This window comes from Cydia splendana, chromosome 1 (assembly GCF_910591565.1).
Source record: "Cydia splendana chromosome 1, ilCydSple1.2, whole genome shotgun sequence".
Lineage (NCBI taxonomy): Eukaryota > Metazoa > Arthropoda > Insecta > Lepidoptera > Tortricidae > Cydia > Cydia splendana.
Window position 1 is genome coordinate 34,680,237 of NC_085960.1, and position 21,060 is coordinate 34,701,296.

Genomic DNA, 21,060 nt, shown 5'->3' on the forward strand with positions numbered 1-21,060 from the left:
CGAAGTTACGGCGATTACACATTGCTAAAGCGTCTGGCGCACCCCGGGCAACGTTCGGTACTACTACCGAGCGGCGAATCCTTTCCACACGATGGTTCCTCCAAGAAAGAATACATGCGATCACCAGCGGCGCTTCTCGAAGCCTGCCTTGACTGTTATCTCTATCAATATAGAGGGCTTCTCACAGGACAAAGCGCTACTCCTATCGGAAATGTGCCGCGAGACGCAATGCCATGTCCTATGCGTCCAGGAAACTCATCGTGACACAGGCCAAACTCGGCCTCAGATCCCCGGACTGACTTTAATAGCGGAAATACCACACCCAAAACACGGCAGTGCCATCTTTGCCAAGCCGGATTTAGTGGTGACGGCCACTTCTTTCGTTTGTCGAGAAACAATGGAGCTCATAACTGTGGACATCTGCTCATGTACAATAACATCGGTGTACAAACCCCCAGCCCAACCGTTCCGCCCTTGGGACCTTTGCGAACCGACCGACGGCCGCACCAAAATTGTTGTCGGTGACTTCAACAGCCACCACACGACGTGGGGCTACCGCGAGACAAACCTTGATGGTCAGGCAGTTGAAGCGTGGGCGGAGACCAATGGACTCTTCCTTCTCCATAATCCCAAGCTACCGGGATTTTTCAATAGTGGTCGCTGGCGGCGCAGTTACAACCCCGATCTCATATTTGTCAGCGAGAATATCAGCCCCCAATGCTCCAAGGATGTCTGCGGTCCTATCCCCAGAACACAACACAGGCCCATAATGTGCCGAGTGCAGGCTGTCGTGCAGCCTATCACTGTCCCATTCCGTCGTCGTTTCAACTTCGAAAAAGCAGATTGGGACAAATACTCTCGAAGCATCGACGAGAAGCTCGGCTCCCTGCCACCTCTAGCTGAGAACTATGACACGTTTATCGACATTGTGCGAAGAGTGTCATGTCGATCGATACCCAGAGGTTGCCGGGCTAACTATATCCCTGGCCTAAGTTCAACGACGACAAAGCTGCTGCATGAGTACGAAGCCCAATTCGCAAATGATCCCTTCTCTGCTGAAACCATACAGACAGGCATGCAACTAATGGAAGAAATAGCCAAGTCGCGCAGAAAAAAATGGGAAGATACTGTTGCCAACATCGACATGACGCACAACAGTAAAAAAGCTTGGTCAACCCTGCACAAACTCACCGGTGACGCGCCTACTGCAGTGCGCCCAGGACTAATCAAGGCCAACCAAATTGCGAGCCAGCTGCTGCTGAACGGAAAACCACCCCACCGAATAATACCTCGACCTCCTCCTATTCCAGAAGACCAGGAAGACACCAACGCTTTAAGTAGGCCATTCTCGCTAAGCGAACTTTCCACTGCGGTTAAAAACCTGAAAAATGGGAAAGCGTCGGGAGTGGATGACCTCACGGTGGAGCAAATCAAACACCTCGGTCCGGCGGCAATGTCATGGCTTCTCAACCTCTTCAACAGCTGCCTGATAACGCTCAACATACCAAAAGCATGGAGAAAATCTAAGGTAGTAGCGCTGCTGAAGCCAGGAAAATCCCCCGATAACGCCAAAAGTTACCGCCCTATCTCTTTGCTGTGCCATACATACAAGCTGTTTGAGCGTTTGCTGCTAAATCGACTGATACACGTTGTGGAGCCTCAGCTTATACCAGAACAAGCGGGATTCCGAGCTGGAAAGTCATGCACAAGCCAGACACTAAAGCTAACGCAGCACATCGAGGATGGTTTTGAACTCGGCATGGTTACTGGAGTCGCGTTTGTTGACCTATCAGCGGCTTATGACACTGTCAACATCAGGATCCTGCTACATAAAGTTGCTAGCATCACGCGGGACAGGGGTTTTGTCAGGATTCTCAGTGAGCTGCTTCGTAACCGCTGCTTTCAGGTCCAACTCAATGCGGAAAAGAGTCGATGGCGACGGCAAAAAAATGGTCTCCCCCAAGGAAGCGTACTGGCTCCGACCCTCTTCAACATCTATACAAACGACCAGCCCTGCCCGCCAGAAACAAAGCGATTTCTATATGCTGATGATCTGGCCCTAGCAGCACAGTGCCAATCGTTTGAAAGGATCGAGGAGATCTTGTCGGGAGGGCTGGAACAGCTCGGGACATATTATAAGGCCAATTGCCTTCGGCCGAATCCGAGTAAAACGCAGACCTGCGCATTTCATCTTCGCAATAAACAAGCGCACAGGCCCCTAATCGTAATGTGGGACGGAGAGGCAATAAAGCATTGCTCCCAACCAAGGTACCTGGGAATCACGCTAGATAGGGCACTGACTTTTAAGAACCATTGTGCCAACACCCGTATGAAGGTCAGCGCGCGTAATAACCTGCTGCGGAGGCTGACATCTACAAGTTGGGTTGCGACTGCACATACTGTGCGCACCACTGGACTGGCACTATGTTTTTCTGTCGGTGAGTTTGCTTGTCCAGTCTGGCACCGGTCCGCACACGCAGGCCTGGTAACCGCCGCACTCAACGATACCTGCCGCACCATAACTGGTTGCCTACAGCCGACCCCGCTCAACAAGTTGTACCCGCTTGCGGGTGTGGCCCCACCAGACATTCGCAGAGAGGTGGCATGTGCTATCGAAACGCGGAAACAACAGACTGACCCACGCCATCCGCTCCACGGCCATAACCCGCCGCCTGGCCGCCTTAAAAGCCGCAAAAGTTTTGTCAGGTGTACCAGCCCGCTGCTGGGCGAACACTCCGACGCTCGCTGTTCACTTTGGCGGAGCCGGTGCCCGCCACCAGACATATATGTACCAGTGTCAGAACAACTACCACCCGGCCACAAGGAACCATGGCCCATCTGGAAGGCGCTGAACAGGCTCAGGTCCCAGGTTGGCCGTTGTAAACAAAACATGGCCGTTTGGGGACTGCTTCGCGGCCATTCGACTCATTGCACCTGCAACACAGCACCGCAAACTATGGCGCACCTGCTGGCGTGCCCCGCGTGCCCGTACTCCTGCTCGGAATCTGACCTGAGGGACGCGACGGTCAGGGCTGTCAGCACCGCTGCTTTCTGGGCATCCACTGTTTAAATTTAAGAGGAACCTCGACACGAGAGAAGAAGATCAAGAAGTTTTATCCATAGATATATAATATACTTAGATTACGTCTCAGCGAGCTGTCACTGTTACCACTTTTGTTTAGTGTACGCTTAACAATGTGGCCCACCTTGCTGTAGCCATGCCGATAAAGTCATATCGATAAACTATCGACATTTCTTGCAATTTTAATTTTACTTCAAAGGTTTAACGATACCTAAAATGAACAAAAACGCTTTTATTCTTTATTGTGGTTATCAGATCACAATTTTATCGTCACCCCCAGCAGGGAACCAAGGGAAAGTTCAGATATTTAATTAAAATACATAAATACCTACTAAAATATGTCTTCCGCAATAAATGAATTATTTTATTACATTATAATATATCCATTAGCATTTCAATTATGTTTATGTGTAACGAAGATATTGAAGCTTCAATTAATCGCTATATAACATGATTAAAGTGTCGTCGTGTCGACCTCTCCTCCGCCCTTATCTACGGCCGGTCATTGCCTACTGTATATTTAATAGTGTTAGTAGTGTTAGTAGGTTAAGTAGTTGATTAGTTTGTAATTTTATTGCAGTGCCCTTACAGGGTTGTGTTGAAACATATACAATAATCATAAGATCTTTTTGTACACACAAAGCAATGATTAAATGAAATGAAATGAAATGAAATGAAATGAAATGAAATGAAATGAAATGAAATGAAATGAAATGAAAGTCGACTTTTCACATCCCTAAAAGAGCACACATATACGCTTTTACGCACCCATACACAACCTGGTTCTACCTAAAACGATAACACCTTGATTTGAAGTCCATCTTGTCAAAATCTTGTCAACAGTATGGTTGTCCTTTTTTGACAAACAGCAATTTTAAAAGAGCGAGGAGAGAGAATTGATACTAGTTGCTGCGCCGTCAAAGAGAACAGAAAACGTTGGGGCCTTGGTTTTATCAGTGGTAGACATAATATTTCTTTCTCTCACTCTAACACATAGCAGCTTTCTTATCAGTCTGTGAGGTGGAGTAAACACGCGCGTCGGACCGTCCATTACAGCCTTAATCACAAATATGTACTTAGTAGCGGTTTTAAAAGTGTCTTAAACTATCCGCATCATTCGCAGCTGTCAAGGAAATGTCAAAATAGACGCGAACATGAACATGGTAGAAGCGCGTCGTTTCGAGAATAATAGCTTTAAGTATAAGTAAATGAGTTTTATCATTATAGTATAATATTTAATAACACAAATCTAAAAATCAATTTACAAACCATTACTCAGCTATGAATTTAGAGTTGCTTGGTAAGTAATCTTAAATATGGTGTTCCGGTGTTTGTGTCTTACTTGTTATTGTTTTTAAATCACATTTCAATTTAATTCCAGAATCTTTTGGACAAAATTATCCTGAGGTAAGCACTTAAATAATATAATTAAAAGATTTTAATTACTAGGTATAATTTTTTTTGACAAAACCCAAGTTAAAAACAAAGTTGTTTTTATGAATAAAAGTTTGTCATGTTGACTTAAGATTAGAGATTGTTTCTTCTATATGCTTACAAGTCGCAGATAAAAATGAACGTAGTTCCTATGCTGGTAATTTCAGCCAACCAAATTCAATAAGAAAACTAACCTTAATCTTGCCTTTATTATAGTAAACTTATTTAACTAAAAGATTTGTATTTTTCAGGAGTTTGATGGGTCTCTTGATTCGATATCTCTGGCGGCGACCTGCGCGTTTAACCGTCGCGGTACCCTGTTGGCAGTGGGGTGCAACGATGGGAGGATCTTTATTTGGGACTTCCTTACGCGAGGAATTGCAAAGTCAATATCCGCACATGTGTATCCCGTTTGCAGTCTTAGTTGGTCCAGAAATTGTAGAAAGGTTAGTTATTATTCCATTTTTCTTATTGAATGTACAACACAGGCTCTGTCAGGTAGATACATAAACCGACATATAACTGCAGACTTGTCACATGACAATCAATGATGAAGGCAGTTGTGGTGCGGGAAGTTGGAGGAGCAATTAAACAAGTGAATGCTGATTAAAGACTCAAGTTTTATTCAATTAACACGTAATTTATAGCTACAAAAACAGCAAGGTTGCATTATTACTTACTTATGAACTAACTCCTTACATCTCCCACGGAAAAGAGAAAAAAAAACGAAATTACATAAGTTTTTTTTTTACATTGGTGTAAAATAAAACTTAGTTTTTTTATGAACTAACAATGGCTTACCATTAATTTCTATCTCTACATTAGGTGAAAGATCTTTCAATACTTTATATGGGCCCAAGTATATACTATCTAACTTATTTTTTATTAAAATTAAATCATTGGGCTTATACATAATAGGTTTATTACAATCATATTTTTCTTTTCTTTTCATTTTTGATTTTATTATCTCTAGCCTCTTTTTGAGATACCTGGAGTCTATATTTTAACTCTTTAGGGTAGCTTTCGTGATTGTACAAAGGTTCTACAATATTACTCATTAAATTACTAGGAAGTGAGCATTTTCTACCGTATTCAAGTTCAAATGGCGTGTATTTAGTTTCAGTGTGAACTGAAGTGTTAAAAGAAAAACTCCAGAAAGGCAGCCATGTACTCCATGTTTGTGGATGCTTTTCTGATTGTATATGTAAAAAAGCCGCCAAGTGCTTGTGTGTATTTTCCAACGCACCTATGCTTTGATGGTGGTAGGCTGTAGAGTTCAATTGGTCTATATTTAGCAGTTTACTTACCTCTTTGAAAGTAGCTGACAGGAACTCTTTACCCCTGTCGGTCGCTATCCGTTTCGGAATGCCATATCTAAGTAAGAAATTGTTGACAAATACTCGAGCGACTTCCTCACTCTTCTTTGAAACCAATGGATATGCTTCGACATATTTAGTTAATTTGCACTGTACGTTCAGTATATAAGTATAATTATTATCATCAAGTTCAACTGGGCCTATCAAATCTAAGAAAACTTTTTCGAACACGTACGTGGCGGTGGTGGTAATAACCATGGGTTTTTTATTGGAATTGAGTACTTATGTTTTTGGCATTTATCACAACTCCTTACAAATTTCCGTATATCTTCCTCCATATTGGGCCAAAAATAATATTTTTTAACGTTATTATACATCCGTCTCATACCCGCGTGGCCACTGGTGGGTAAAAGATGGAAGTCATTCAATATTACCTTTCTTTGATCTTTGTCGTCTACTCTTATTAAATCTTTTAAAATACATAGTCTTAAGTTCGAACTGCAGTCTGACTTTTTAAATTCATGCAATAATTTCTCTATAAATATGTAGTTATTTTTATTTTTCTTTATATATATCACGTCAATGTTTATTTTCCTACAAAAATTATCTAACTCTTTCACAAATTCGCCTGGCGATAGTTGCGATGAAGAATCTAGATATTTTATAAACAATATTTTCTTTAATGAATCATAGAGAAATATTTTATTTTCAACGCACAGTTGTATATGATTCCGTTTCTTAATTAATTCTTGTCGTGTCAAAAATTGTAATTCTACCGACTCCTGAGGTTTACTATGTGTTTCCACGATTTTCGGTTGATCAGGCCGATCATCTGTAGAATCAATAGTCTGCCTAGAAGTAGCAGAAGCCTTCCTAAACTGTGATCTTGTCATTACATTAATACTTTCATTCATTTCCTTTAATTCATCGCTATTTATACAAATACGTGACAATGCATCGGCCGGTGCGTTATCCGATCCCTTCACATACTCCACTTTGAAATCATACTCCTCTAGCGCTAGCCTGAACTTGAGTAATCGACTTGAGGGATCGCGCATGCTAAATAAATAAACTAATGGTTTATGATCCGTTCTAATTATGAACTTACGCCCATATAAATAAGGTCTAAAATGTTTTATGCTCCTTACTATGCCAAGTAGTTCTTTATCTACGGTCGGGTAGTGCTTTTCGGCTTTATTTAATGTTCTACTGGCAAAACATTGCTAAATTCATCATTCTAGAAAATGAATTTGGAGATGACTTGAGACCTTGGGGCATGCGAGTCATGCGCCACTGGCCTGAGGCAAAGGCTGTATAATTTCGACTGTTTTGGTCTAAATTGCATTGATAATATCCGTTTGCCAAGTCTAAATGTGTAAAATATACGCAACCTGATAAAGAATCAATAATTTCGGTAATATTAGGAAGTGGAAATTTATCATCTTGAATGCAGTTATTTAATTTTCGGTAGTCTACAACAATACGCCATTTTTTCTCAGCACTTTTGTCTAATTTTTTGGGAACTATTAAAAGTGGGCTAGACCACTCACTTGAACATTTCTCTATTATGCCTTGTTTTAGCATACTTTCTAACTCAGTGTTTATTAAGTCTTTCTGAGCGTGTGGTAACCTATAAGGTTTCGTATAAATAGGACTAGTGTTCTCTTTTAATGTTATTGAGTGATTGTAAACATTTGTCGTTGTTAACTTGTCACCGGGTAAATAAAAAATATCGGAATATTTGGCACATAAGTTTTCTACAGAAATCTGTTCTTCTTTGTTAAGGTTTTCTAATTTTAAATGAGTAAATAAATCATTTACACGATCTATACTTCTTGAGTCTCATTTATCAAAACAACAAATATCATAATCACTCGCTTTGTGTATTACTAGCTTTAAATCACTTAGTTTAATCTCTTTTTCGGTCGTGTTTAATATTTTTATAGGTAATTTTCCATTGGAAGGTCTAACTATTGAACTAGCCAAAAATATACCGTCTTGCAATTCTGATGCAACTACGCAATCTTCTTCTAAGTTTGTAGTCACGAAATGTAATGATTCGGTTCTTGGTGGAAGAGTTAAATGAGTTCTATCATTTTCAAAAGGTATACAAACTGTCTCATTCTTACTCGATTCTAAGGTCAATTCCATATTTCGTAAATTTATCAAAGCGCGGTATTTTAAAAGAAAATCTTTACCTATTATTCCGTCCCACGTGGTTGAAAAGAAGTCATCAAAAATATAAAACTTATGTTGAAATACATGGTCACGTTCCGTCAATTCAATGTAAGCATATCCGATTGCTTGTTTTGTTCCACCTATTCCGTTAATAATTAACCTGTCTTTATAAATCGGAATATCTAATTTCAAAGCGATCGCCAACTTCAAACCACAGATCGAGGCACCGGTGTCACATAACCATAATTATCTTTTGTTTTGCACATTGAAATAAACTAAACATGTATCATGTTTATGCATGGTAACAAATTTAGAGTTAACTTAAACTTAGAATAGTATTACATAACAGTTTGTGTTGTACTCTGTAGGTATAACGCATAAAGTACTTACTTATAAAAATAATTGAGAGCGCACTATTCGCCAACAAACTGTCTACAGTTTGGCGAAACTTTTGTATACCTAGACATAAGTATATTTTTTGAAAAAAAAAAAATAAAAAAAAAAATAATTACTTGCAAATATAGATTCATTATCCACGAAAAAACTGATTTGGGCTCACATTTTTATCAGTTTCAGTTTGAGCCGCAAAAATACGGTCGTTGCGATATCCATTGTTTCCACGAAAAGTGTTTGACTTACCTCGGTTTCCTTGGTAGTTTCTGCCTCGGTGATTGCTCTGGAACTGGTAGCCTCCTCTGCCAGCTCCTCTGCTCCTGTAGAGTGTAGTTGCATGATGCTCCTGTTGCCGAATGTCCTGGGTTCTGTAGCGTCCTTGCGCCTGAAGAGTAGTGTGGTTGCCCCCTATAAGAGCCACGCCCTGGAACGTACCCTCTACTGAAATAAGTTGTTTTACGATGGTTAAAAGAAAATACATCACTTGACGTATTGCTTGAAGTCGTCTCCTCGTCCTTGGCACCCTGTATAGCGTCCTTTAAAGAGTCGTAATCACGGGCCGCAATAATTGTGCTTACTCGACGATTGCGCAATCCGTCCGCGAATCTTTTAATCGCTTGTTTTTCATTTAGACTTTTTAATACTTTAAATGCATTTGAGTCACCATCTGATTGCGCGATCGTGAGATCGACAAACATTTTCGACAATTTTTGACCAAAGTCATCAATCGAAGACTCTCCTTGTCTCAAGGTCTGTCATTTATTTTGAATAGCTGTGGCTGATTTTTTAGGCAACAATAGTTTTTTCATATCTGTCACTAGATTTTGGACAGAAGTGTATGACGAACTTAACTTTAATTTAGCTACTTGTGTAAGTCTATTTTTCAAGACAAAGTTTATGAACTGTTGTTTCGCGTCACTTTTTAAGGTAGAGTCGTAGTATTCTATAGAGTCTATTAATTGATTAATTGCAACTTCATCGTCAGTCATGGACGGTATTAATGAAAGCGCTATTTTCAAGTTAAACTCGCCCATTTTGAAATTTTTATTAGACGGGGGATTTGAACTTGTATAGGTTTTATGACAAAAATCCTCTATTTGCTTATACAAACTCCTAATATGTTCATAAAAATTCTGAATATCCAATAAGCTTTGACCAGTCAGTTTTTTCTTATCGATATCTACCTGGACTTGTTCACAAATTTTCAGATAGTTAGAATATATTAAAAATGCCTCTTCTAACTTTGCATTAAGGACTTCAGGCGTCCTTCTATCATAACTAAGCTTAAGGGGCTACCCCACGCCAATGACCTTCGATCTGAATCCCTAAATATTCTTTAATGGTTTTTAAATCACCAAGTAACTCTTGCAATTTACTTATCATATCAAATAAACATATTTATCTTAACATTAAAAAATCTTACGATCATGAAAATTACGTATGCAGACAATCCTTGCTGAGAAATAAAGAAAACTTACTCGTAGGTACGCTCTAATTACCGTTCATGCCGATTTTTACACTAATTTCACTTCACATTACGGAATACGCGCACTTCACTTTCACTCTGGAATCGCCGTAATGTCCTGATGCTGGATACTGGGTCACTCGTTCGTCTTGTTCGCTGAATAAGAAACACCTCGAGCAGGTCCACATTGATGGCAGTGAGTGTGTGTCTCGCGTAGATCTCGATTGAAAGAGCGGCGAAGGTTGTATTGCACGATCAAATCTCTTGACCATTTGTCGTGGCACTTCTTGTATATCTTATAGCAAGCGTAGAGTACTCCGATGGCCAATAGTGAACAAATCACTATCATGACAATGCTGATCGACGATAAATGATTTTTCATCTCGTGCAGATGAGCGTCGTTGGCAGATTTCCCCGCAGCGTTTTGATTGATGAAAATGTCTTCTTTTCCTACTCTTGAATTGCACATTGATCGATTTTATAAAACAACCCGAATGATGTATGAGTGTGTCGGCTATTGTCCGATTAATGCAATTTCGCAACCGCGGCGGCGCGCGAACCCGACACCTCACGTGGCAGGATCGCCATGTGGTGCGGGAAGTTGGAGGAGCAATTAAACAAGTGAATGCTGATGAAAGACTCAAGTTTTATTCAATAAACACGTAATTTATAGCTATAAAAACAGCAAGGTTGCATTATTACTTACTTATGAACTAACTCCTTACACAGTTATAGCAACTGATATTGCCGTTTTCCAGTCCTTATCTCATTATTATATCACTGCTGAATAGTAGCAGTGCTAGATTAACCAAAAAGCAAATGAAGCAGTTGATCTGGCCGATGACCGAGGGGTCGGGGAGGGGCATACGTTTCATTACAAATTTTATTCTCTAGGACGGTGTAGTCACCTTCTTTGGTGATGCCCTTGATAATTTAAAATAATTATGTTCTATTCCAGCTTCTATCAGCCTCAACAGACCACAACGTTTGCATCTGGGACATCCTCACAGGCGAGTGTGAGCAGCGCTACCGCTTCCCAACCGCCATAGTGCGAGTCCAGTTCGATCCACGCAACGACAAGAGGTTCCTCGTGTGTCCCATGCGCCATGCGGCGCTGTTGGTCGACACGGACGGGGATCACAACATACTGCCCATTGATGAAGATGTAAGACATTTTATACTTTACCGATGTGATTTGTTAAATTAATATGTTTATTATACGAATTTGTAGTTATTGCAAATGCTTGTAAAGCCATACAATTAGGCGTTAGCCCCCTTTTAAGCAAGTGAGATGAAAATCTACAATTTGCCATACCAATGTAACCAGTTTTCCTTGCTCTGAACTGTATTTGTCACTTTCAGGGTGACATAAACGTGATAGCATCATTCGACCGGCGCGGCGACTACGTGTACACGGGCAACACAAAAGGCAAGATCCTGATATTGGACTCTCAGACGCTGGCAATAAAGGCGAGTTTCAAGATCACCGTCGGCACCTCCAGCACGACGGGGATTAAGAGCATAGAGTTCGCTAGGAGGGGAGAGTGAGTAGTTTTTTTATAGTCTGCTTCTTTCGCACTCATGAAATATGCATATATGTGATGGCTTCCCTTTTGCACACTTGAATTATCTTTATAATAAAATAATACAGAGTTGAGACTGTTGAGAATTAGCATAGATTAGACTTTCGGTATTAAACTTGGTCGAATATTGCAGTTGTTTCTTGGTGAACACCTCGGACCGCGTGATCCGTGTGTACGACACGACGACGGTCGTCAAGAGCGGCGTCAACGGAGAGCCCGAGCCCATACAGAAACTACAGGATCTCGTCAACAAGTAAAGAAGTTTTTTTTTTATGATATAATAGGAGGCTAAATGCGGAGACGAATTGCCTGATGGTAAGAAATTACTCATCATTCTCTTGCCCTTGTCCCATTCACTTGGGGTCGGCGCAGCATGTCTTTCTCTTCCACACCTCTCTGTCGCCCGTCATTTCATCATTCACTTGCGTTCGTTTCATATCATCTCTCACACAGTCCATCCACCTTTTCCTCGGTTTTCCTTTCCTCGTACTTCCCTCCACATTCATTCGTAATACCTTTCTCGTCACATGACTTTCATCCCTCCGCATCACATGCCCGTACCACGCTAGGCGATTTGCCCTTACTTTTTCTGTTATGGGTGCAACTTTCAGGCTTCCTCTTATATACTCATTCCTTATCCTATCCATTCTCGTCACGCCACACATCCATCTTAACATTCGCATCTCCGCTACATGCAATCTCTTTTCATCCGTCACCTTTAGGGCCCAACACTCTGATCCATACATGACGACAGGTCTTATGACTGATTTATAAATTTTACCCTTCAACCGAAGAGGCATTCGGGCGTCGCAAATGGTTCCCGTGACCTGTCGCCATTTCATCCATCCTGTGCTAATCCGGTTTTTCACGTCACGGTCAATATCGCCATCGCACTGTACGAGCGAACCGAGGTACTTAAAGTCGGAGCAGACCGGCAATGTAACGCCGTCGAGTTCTATGGCAGCAAAACTGGAGAGACCGCCAAAATCGCAGAACATGTGTTCTGTTTTAGATCTGCTGATCTTCAGGCCAACATTCTCCAATTTTTGCCGCCATTTCTCAAGTCTGCTCTGCACCTCGAGTTCGTTTTCACCAACAAGCACAATGTCATCGGCAAACAGCATACACCAGGGTGCCTCCTCCTGTATGTCCGACGACAGAGCGTCCATAACAAGCAGGAAGAGGTAAGGGCTTAAAGCCGATCCCTGGTGCACCTGGTGGTGGTGGTGATGGTAAGAAATTACTGTCGCTCATTAATATCTGCAACACCAGAGGGGTTGCAAGTGCGTTGTCTGCCTTGTTGGGAGTATGCTATTTTCTTGAAGGTTGAATATCCCTATTAAGTCAAACAACTCTTGGTGAATTTAGTAGTGGTACTTACAAAAACAAGAAATGAAGATTTTCTTCGTTTTTCCCAATATCCATATTAAGTCAAACAACTCTTGGTGAATTTAGTAGTGGTACTTACAAAAACAACAAATGAAGATTTTCTTCGTTTTTTACCGTTACTAAGTTTTTTCCCTACTGTCCTCAGAACGACATGGAAGAAATGCTGCTTCTCCGGCGACGGGGAGTACATCTGCGCGGGCTCGGCGCGCCAGCACGCGCTCTACATCTGGGAGAAGAGCATCGGCAACCTCGTCAAGATCCTGCATGGGACCAAGGGCGAGCTGCTGCTCGACGTGGTCTGGCATCCCATCCGACCCATCATAGCTAGTATTAGTGCAGGTTAGTGGCGTCGAAAAACAGAGAAGGTCCCAATGTAGTTCCCTGAGGTACACCTTAACCAACCAACATTATATTGCTCTCCATCAAATTACCACAATTTGGATGGGTTCTGGCATGGTATAATAATATACTCCGCCTGGTACTCTATTCCGAGATTCGCGTATGACCTAACTGACACGGGCCTACGTCATCATGCTGTTTACAGGTTCTCAAACTTTAAAATGTGGGAGAATTTTAACCAACGGTGAAAATTATTTTAACGGCATTAATTTTAAGTTATTCATGTAGAAACATAGTAAAATAAAACAAATCTAATGTATTAAATTAAACTTTATTTATCTATACAAGACAAACGTTTAAAAAACTAATTCACAGTTACACATTAATTACAAGCTTACGACGTGAAAAGTTTGGAAAACACTGCGACTGCTGACACTGAGCGAGAAGGAAATAACAATTAACACGCGTTCGACAAGGATGACGGTCAGGGCATGAAGTTATCTAGATCCGAATTGTCAAATGTGACAGCGCTATCCTGTGTTGCCAGTAATGTAAACAGAATTACCCGAACGTCTGAAATTTCTTTCGTGAATCGGAAGATATTGCTAACGAATAATTAAAAATGACGTGTTATTGTAAAATTTAAGATAAAATACATTATAAATGAAAATTATAAAATTATAAAGAAATATTTTAACTTATTAACCATAGCTATAATGTACCCATGTAACATGTTATGTTGAAATAAAGTGGCAATGTTATTGTGACGTAGGCCCGTGTCACTCTGGGAATAGAAGACCATGTTTTATTAGACCATGGGTTCTGGGTTAGTTCAATATGATTCTAAGACACCCACTGTTGAGTTGACACTATGATGATTTAGATCACTCAAAAGCGTCAGTCAGGTGATCAACACAATCGAACGCCTTGGATAAATCGGGACTTTTAAAATGTTTGCAATAAAATATACCAAATGATAAATAATCTTATTATGTACTTATAAAATTATAAATAACTGTATGTTATGAATAGTAAATTTCATTTCCAAAGGCATAATCGGCAGGGTTAGTCGCCATATTGAACAAGATTGCTAAAATCGGCGTATTTTGCATACATTAGGTACTTGTTTTAGGTGTCGTATCCATCTGGGCGCAAAATCAGGTCGAGAACTGGTCGGCCTTCGCGCCCGACTTCAAGGAACTGGACGAGAACGTCGAGTACGAGGAGAGGGAGAGCGAGTTCGATGTGGCCGACGAGGACCGCTCCGTCGACCAGGCCGGCGAGCTTCGGGACGATGAGGACTTTGAGGTAAGCCGTTGAGGCAGTAATGATTTAGGTTTTTTTTGTACCTAACGACAACTTTTATGTAAGGAGGAGATGGCGATATTATGTTTTGAAGTAATAATGACTTTGTCTGAGATGGTGAACGCCACGTGGAAGATATAAGTTACTGATCTGTTTCATAACTTTTGTATTGCCATATTATTAGAGTACTATTGAGTCGCTTAACTTCAAACTCGTGTAAATCCAACTTTCAGATTATGCGATTTTAGTATTCATCATCATCCACATAAGACGTCCACTGCTGAACATAGGCCTCCCCCTTGGACCTCCATACGTGCCGGTTGGAAGCGACCCGCATCCAGCGTCTTCCGGCGACCTTAACGAGATCGTCTGTCCATCTTGTGGGTGGACGTCCTACGCTGCGCTTGCTAGTCCGTGGTCTCCACTCGAGCACTTTTCGACCCCATCGGCCATCTTCTCTGCGTGCAATGTGGCCTGCCCATTGTCACTTCAGCTTGCTAATCCGGTGGGCTATGTCGGTGACTTTAGTTCGTCTACGGATCTCCTCATTTCTGATTCGATCACGTAGAGAAACTCCGAGCATAGCCCTCTCCATAGCTCGTTGAGCGACTTTGAGTTTTGAGATTTTAGTATTAAGATAAGGTAATAGGGTAGATATTTCCTAAGAGGGTCGAATGGATTTATCCGAGTTGGAAGTTAAGCGACACTATTCTATTTCATTTCAACCTGAATGGGTGAGCACTGGGAACCCTTGTTTTGTGTGCAGGTGGACGTAACGACGTGCGAGCCCGTGGCGGCGTTCTGCAGCTCCGACGAGGAGGGCGAGGATGGTGGCATGCTCCACTTCCTGCCTATAGCACCAGAGATTGAAGACCCGGAGGTAATAAGCCATTAAACGCGGTTTATACTGCATTATATCTCGGATAGGGCAGCGTTCAAACAGACTTAGGCAGTGGGGAGACACTCCTGACTTCGGGCAAACTCGGCTCCGTTCGGCCCAGCATTGCTCCGAGCAATTATTAGGGTTGACACAACTGGACGTCCCTTTGCGTGCACGACCACAGATAAGATAATCACTTGAATTTTGACAACCCTAAATTACCGAAAGGGATAGTGCCATAAGTTAGAAAGGGATATCATGATTTGATCCTGAACCGCTGTCAAACTTCGGTTTTGTAGGAAGTGTCCTTTCTGTACGGTAGTACTATTACTTATTCTGTGACTTAGGGCCACTTGAACCATCCCACTAACTCGGGGTTCTTCAATCTAATCTTCGTTAGTTTTTTTTTTATTATTATTTGTAATGTAGGTATACTTACTTAAGTTAAATTTTATTGTAATAATTGACATGTTTATTGTATTGTGATGTTTGTGTGATTGCAGGACGGCTGGGCGGCCACGCAAGACACGGTCACACCGACGGAGACGCCCGAGAAGCTGGAGCCCGCCGCCAAAAGGCCGAAGAGCAAAACCTATGATATTTCCCTCAAAATAGCGCCTCCCGGTAAGATTATCTAGGTCTAATGCGAACTGCGAGAATGCGATGTCGGAATGCGAGTTCTTTTGCCCCTAGGGCATAAATACCAGGAGACAAAATATCCACCATCCCAGTAGAAAAGGTTAGATCAATATGTGCCAAATTTCACATATTACCTTTTCTAGGTTAGATCAATATGTGCCAAATTTCATCCGTACAGTAGCCGTTTTGCCCAAAGATTTCTTAAAATGATCAGTTTTAACACGGCCTCCATTGCCTTGAGCACGTGCACGCCGCACGGAGGGGGTTAACGCCTATTGAAAAATAGTATGAGCAACGCTAATAGTATAGCTAGTCGATAAGTTCACAATGGTGAAAAATAGAGATACTGCTCGGTGCTATCCTAAATATACGTGTGATACGCATTGGATGCGGAATGTTTAGAAAAATGTATTGGACTTGTCGGCTAGACTAGACTACAAATGGCGTGGAGGCGTGCGAAGGATTTTACTTGCGAATCTTGCGATGATACCCGCGCAAGACAGCGGATTCAGTCAACTTCTACAATATTCGTTTTAGGTCATACTATCTGTAGTTATGAGTGATGCAATTTTGTAAACCCGGATTTAAATTTTGCAGAACAACCGCTGTCGTTCGGCGGCAAGAACAAGCAGGCGGCAGGCAGCAAAAAGGTGGCAGGGAGACCAAGAAAATAAACAAAAAATATTTACATAAATATCTGTTTTATTATTTAAAAAACATGTTTTAAAAAATGTCATACACATTTTAGCTTAAGTATAGGCAGTTTAATGCATAACAAATATAACAGTAAGGTCATTAGTGGTGGACTGGTGTTTGTGGATTCAATGAACTAGAAACATTCACATTTCATGGAACTGCTTTATCTACACTCGGGTGCAAAGAAATCAGACCACCCCAGCATTTTTAACATTTTTTCAATTTCTGTAAAAACTGTAAGCGCTACTGTGATATACCTAATGAAAGGTTGGCTTTCCCTCTATAAATTGATGTGCTATTCACAGGTTTGCTGCCAATATTTTCAGACTTTCAGGACTAAGAACTTTGTCGCCCTAAAAATGCGTACTGGAGTGAAATTTATGCATAATGGGAAAACTGCGATTCTAAGGAAATCAAGGAAAAATTAAAACAATTTTCAGCATTTTAATACCGCGTATTGCCTCCTCTAGCCCTACGACATGCAGTCAATACGGTTTTTCATCGATCTTATGAATTTTTTTACAGTGTCTTGAGGGATGCCCGCCCATTCTTCTTCGATCGCAGTCTTTAGCTTCAATAAGCTTTCAGGGGCGGGATTTCTGGCCCGGATTCTTCTTTTCAGGTCGTCCCAAATGTGTTCGATCGGGTTTAGGTCAGGACTGCGGGCTGGCCACTCCATGACTCTGATGCCGACCTCCTCCAGGTACTCCTTAGTGATCCGGGCTGTATGCGGCCGAGCGTTATCTTGCATGAGGATGAACTCATCGCCGATATAACCCGTAAATGGGACCACATAATCAGCCAGGATTTCCTCCACGTACCGACGTGCAGTCAAACCGCCTGAATTCGGCCTGGTACCTGGCTCTGTGATGAACACAATGTCCGTCTTCGCTTCCAAAGAAATACCAGCCCAGACCATGATTGACCCCCCACCTTAAGCAACACGTTCCTCGATGCAGCATTGAGAGAACCGCCCCCCAGGCCTTAGACTCGTGCCCGTCCGTCATTGCCAAAACAAAGTTATCCTGCACTCGTCGGAAAAAAGTACGGGACTCCATTGCTGAAGGATCCATTCATCATGTTCGCGAGCGAAGACGCGTCGTTGCCCACGATGTATTGGGGTGAGTTTTGGGCCCTTTGCAGCTCTGTGGGCTGTCAATTCCTTCTCCTGCAGTCGTCTTCTAACTGTCCATCGGCTGATAGACACATTTCTGGACCCTAGGAGCTTCTGCTGAAGCTGAACGGCATTCAGTCGACGATTTCGTAGCGAGGTAACACCGATGAAACGGTAATTTCTCTCAGAAGTAATGCGAGTTCTGTCAGTTCCGGGTCTTCTGGAGAACGTCTGTTCGTTGCGGTACCTCTGGAAGACACGTTGAACCAATGACTTCGATAGGTTCAGTTGTCGAGCCACTGCACGTTGACTAAGCCCTCCCTGCAATAGGGCAACTGCTTGGCCGGCTTCAGTCGGGGTAGTATCCATTTTTAGTAGTAGTGTTCAGGAAGACGAATCACGAATGATGCATAAACAATGATAATGACTGGTTTCATAGCTAATGATAAGTGGTCAATTAGTGCATGCGCTAATGAGGCAGTTGGAGGGGGGTGATTTCCAGGCCCATATTTTGCACAATATTCATCCCCATCCCTGAATATTGATGTCATTTGATAGGGCAGAAAATTATCTACAACGTGGTATTTAAATTATCATGATCGAGCTTACAGTTTTTACACAAATTGAAAAAATGTTAAAAATGCTAGGGTGGTCCGATTTCTTTGCACCCGAGTGTAGTTGAATTCACACAAGAATAGAACAACTCTCAAATCACAAACACAATACCTAGGGGCCTAAGCCATACTTTTATAGAAAACCACAATCGAAGTTATCACATTTTCCCTTTTCAATTGGATTAAGCCGATCAAGTCAGCAAAGTTTTAATTTAAAGGTTTAAATGCAACCAAGCCAAGCCATGGAGCGCTCAACAATCTTTAACTAATATCAGGTTATCATACTCTTCCTGAGTTTCAAGGTAATATTCATCAAACAGCTCAAAATCACTCAAATCAAGGCGCAATACACGCCCCGGACTCACCTCTTGCCGAGCAGTGGATACAAGTTCCGGCAGCTTCCGGGTTATCCCACACATTCCACCCACAAACAGAAGAGTAAGCTTTGGACAGCTGCGGACACAATCCACCACATTATCATCCTGCAGTTGGTAGAAATGATACACACCGAACTCAGTAAGGCGCTCTCCTGCATTATGACAAATTGTCTCTAAGCTCTGCAAACTAAGAAACTGACAGTTACATAACTCCAGGGTTCGCAGCTCCTTGCAGCGCCGTGTTATGGCTGCCACAGAATCGTCTGATACTATGAGGTCTGTACTCAGATGCTTCAACTGACTAAGATGACAGAGAGGCTCGTAATTTTCTAAAGGACATGGATTCCCTAGATGTATGTGCATTTCTAACCATTCTAATTTCGTCATCTTGTCCAACACTAATTGAATTTCCTTCAATATTTCTGTTGGTACTGTAAGTAGTTCCAGTTTTGTCAGGTTGCAAAGTTCGTTGATAGATGACAGTATATGTGGAGCTTGAAGCTCATGAAAGCAAGGGATTTAATTTTTGATAAGTTTGCAGAGTTTAAACATTCCCCTGTGACGTCATAACAAGAAGAGAATTCTAATTCTTCTAATGTCTTGTGTGCTACGTACTGGCAGACAGATCGGTCTGAAATAATACATGTATCGAAGCAAAGTCGTTTCAGACCTTAGAGGATATAACCAACGGAGACGCCATGTCTAAAATTTTCGGTACAAAATAGTCTGCCGTTTTTTGCGGGGGAGGGGCACATCAAATGTATAATAGGTACGTCATGTCAGATAAACGTCAGTCCATACATATGGTTGACAAGTTGTTGACCATTGGCCGCCTATTTTCGACAGAGGGGAACGCCTGTTAATGGCGGCTCCATTGTTAATTACTCCGAGTTTCAGACACTTTAAGTCTTCATTAAAATTACGCGTAAATTGGTCTCGAGTTTGGTCTTTTAATTTGGGTTCAAAGTGTATCAAAGTTAGAGCTTCAAGATTAGGGCAGTTCTCTCTAATTATATTTAAACTCTCGTCAGTCTTGCAGTAAGTGGCCACTACCGTTGAGCCTAGCTTAGCAGTCCATATAATGAAAGATTCATACATGTTGTACCACAGTTTCCAACTAAAGGCGTTTAAAGGGCTGTTATCATCTCTCCTGCCAAGAAACCCAAAACGAATCCCTTGCAAGTACTGCAGCACCACTCGCTGCCACCGGCGGCTGACGCGCTCGCTTCGTACAATGTCCTGGACGGGCACGTAGCGTAGCACGGCGCGCCAGCAGTCCTCGTTCAGGTAATCCAGTATGGTCCATTCGTTATTTTGTTCTCCTCCTTCCAACATTTCGCGCTATTTCTTTGTGAAACTGTTAAACGTAAACAAAACAATTAATTTAAAGAAAAAGAAGACTGTCAAGAAAGTTTCGTTCAACTGTCAAATGATGATTATCATGTGCTGCGGCGAAAAACTAATCCCGAACATGCCTATAGGAGTGACAGAGACGGAGGTAGCAAAAATCGGATTCGAATTAATCAGGATGTGGCTCATGGGAGCCTGGGGTCCGTTTCACAACTAATCCCAAGAATTGACGTAGGCATTAGTTTTTACGAAAGCGACTGCCATCTGACCTTCCGACCCAGGGGGGAAACTAGGCCTTATTGGGATTAGTCCGGTTTCCTCACGATGTTTTCCTTCACCGAAAAGCAACTGGTAAAATATCAAATGATATTTCGTATATAAGTTCCGAAAAACTCATTGGTTTGAACCTGCGACCTCCTGATTGAAAGTCGCACGCTCTTACCGCTAGGCCACCAGCACTACTGCAGTGCTCTAGTCCTTTTTTATCGATTGAATAGGCAAGTGATAGAGGCAGAAACCGAACTTTCGATTTTCGTGTTTCGCGGTAGCCCCTGTGATTGTGCTAGTGACGCCCTCTACGCAGTTTACGTTTTTCAACTTTTGCGTAATATTCCCTATTCCAAATTTACAAATGGATAAAGTTACGCTTGCGGCAGGACTTGAACCCGCAACCTCCCTATTCCTTATTGTTTGTAAATAACAAAGATTAGTTTTAGGCTGGGTTTACGTCATACTAACTATTACGAGTATGTGTGATGCAATTTTGTAAACCTGGACTTAAATTTTGCAGAACAAACATTGTCATTTGGCGGCAAGAACAAGCAGGCGGCAGGCAGTAAAAAGGTGGCGGGGAGACCAAGAAAATAAACAAAAAAATATTTACATAAATATGTTTTATTATTTGAA

At 41.8% G+C, this 21,060-nt stretch overlaps 1 protein-coding gene and 1 pseudogene across 2 annotated transcripts; one reads left to right on the forward strand and one right to left on the reverse strand.

Annotated features, from left to right (window-relative positions):
• The first annotated feature begins 4,243 nt into the window (after nt 1-4,243).
• LOC134794172 (retinoblastoma-binding protein 5 homolog) lies at nt 4,244-21,028 on the forward strand. Of its 2 annotated transcripts, none has more exons than XM_063765898.1 (11): nt 4,244-4,382; nt 4,464-4,489; nt 4,768-4,962; nt 10,827-11,033; nt 11,231-11,412; nt 11,585-11,704; nt 12,986-13,179; nt 14,312-14,487; nt 15,251-15,364; nt 15,868-15,988; nt 20,945-21,028. In XM_063765898.1, the coding sequence occupies exons 1-11, from the start codon at nt 4,364-4,366 to the stop codon at nt 21,019-21,021; spliced, it is 1,431 nt and encodes a 476-aa protein (XP_063621968.1). In that variant the 5' UTR covers nt 4,244-4,363; the 3' UTR covers nt 21,022-21,028. The 2 variants fall into 2 exon arrangements, with proteins under 2 accessions (XP_063621968.1, XP_063621977.1); XM_063765907.1 differs by lacking the exon at nt 20,945-21,028 and adding an exon at nt 16,601-16,689.
• LOC134798472 (uncharacterized) lies at nt 5,763-9,437 on the reverse strand (annotated as a pseudogene).
• Nucleotides 21,029-21,060: the final 32 nt, after the last annotated feature.

Excerpts from the sequence above, each read along its gene's own strand:
- LOC134794172 (XM_063765898.1), top strand. Across the intron at positions 11,705-12,985 it reads CTACAGGATCTCGTCAACAA|AACGACATGGAAGAAATGCT; the intron begins GTAAAGAAGTTT and ends TACTGTCCTCAG. Across the intron at positions 13,180-14,311 it reads CATAGCTAGTATTAGTGCAG|GTGTCGTATCCATCTGGGCG; the intron begins GTTAGTGGCGTC and ends TACTTGTTTTAG.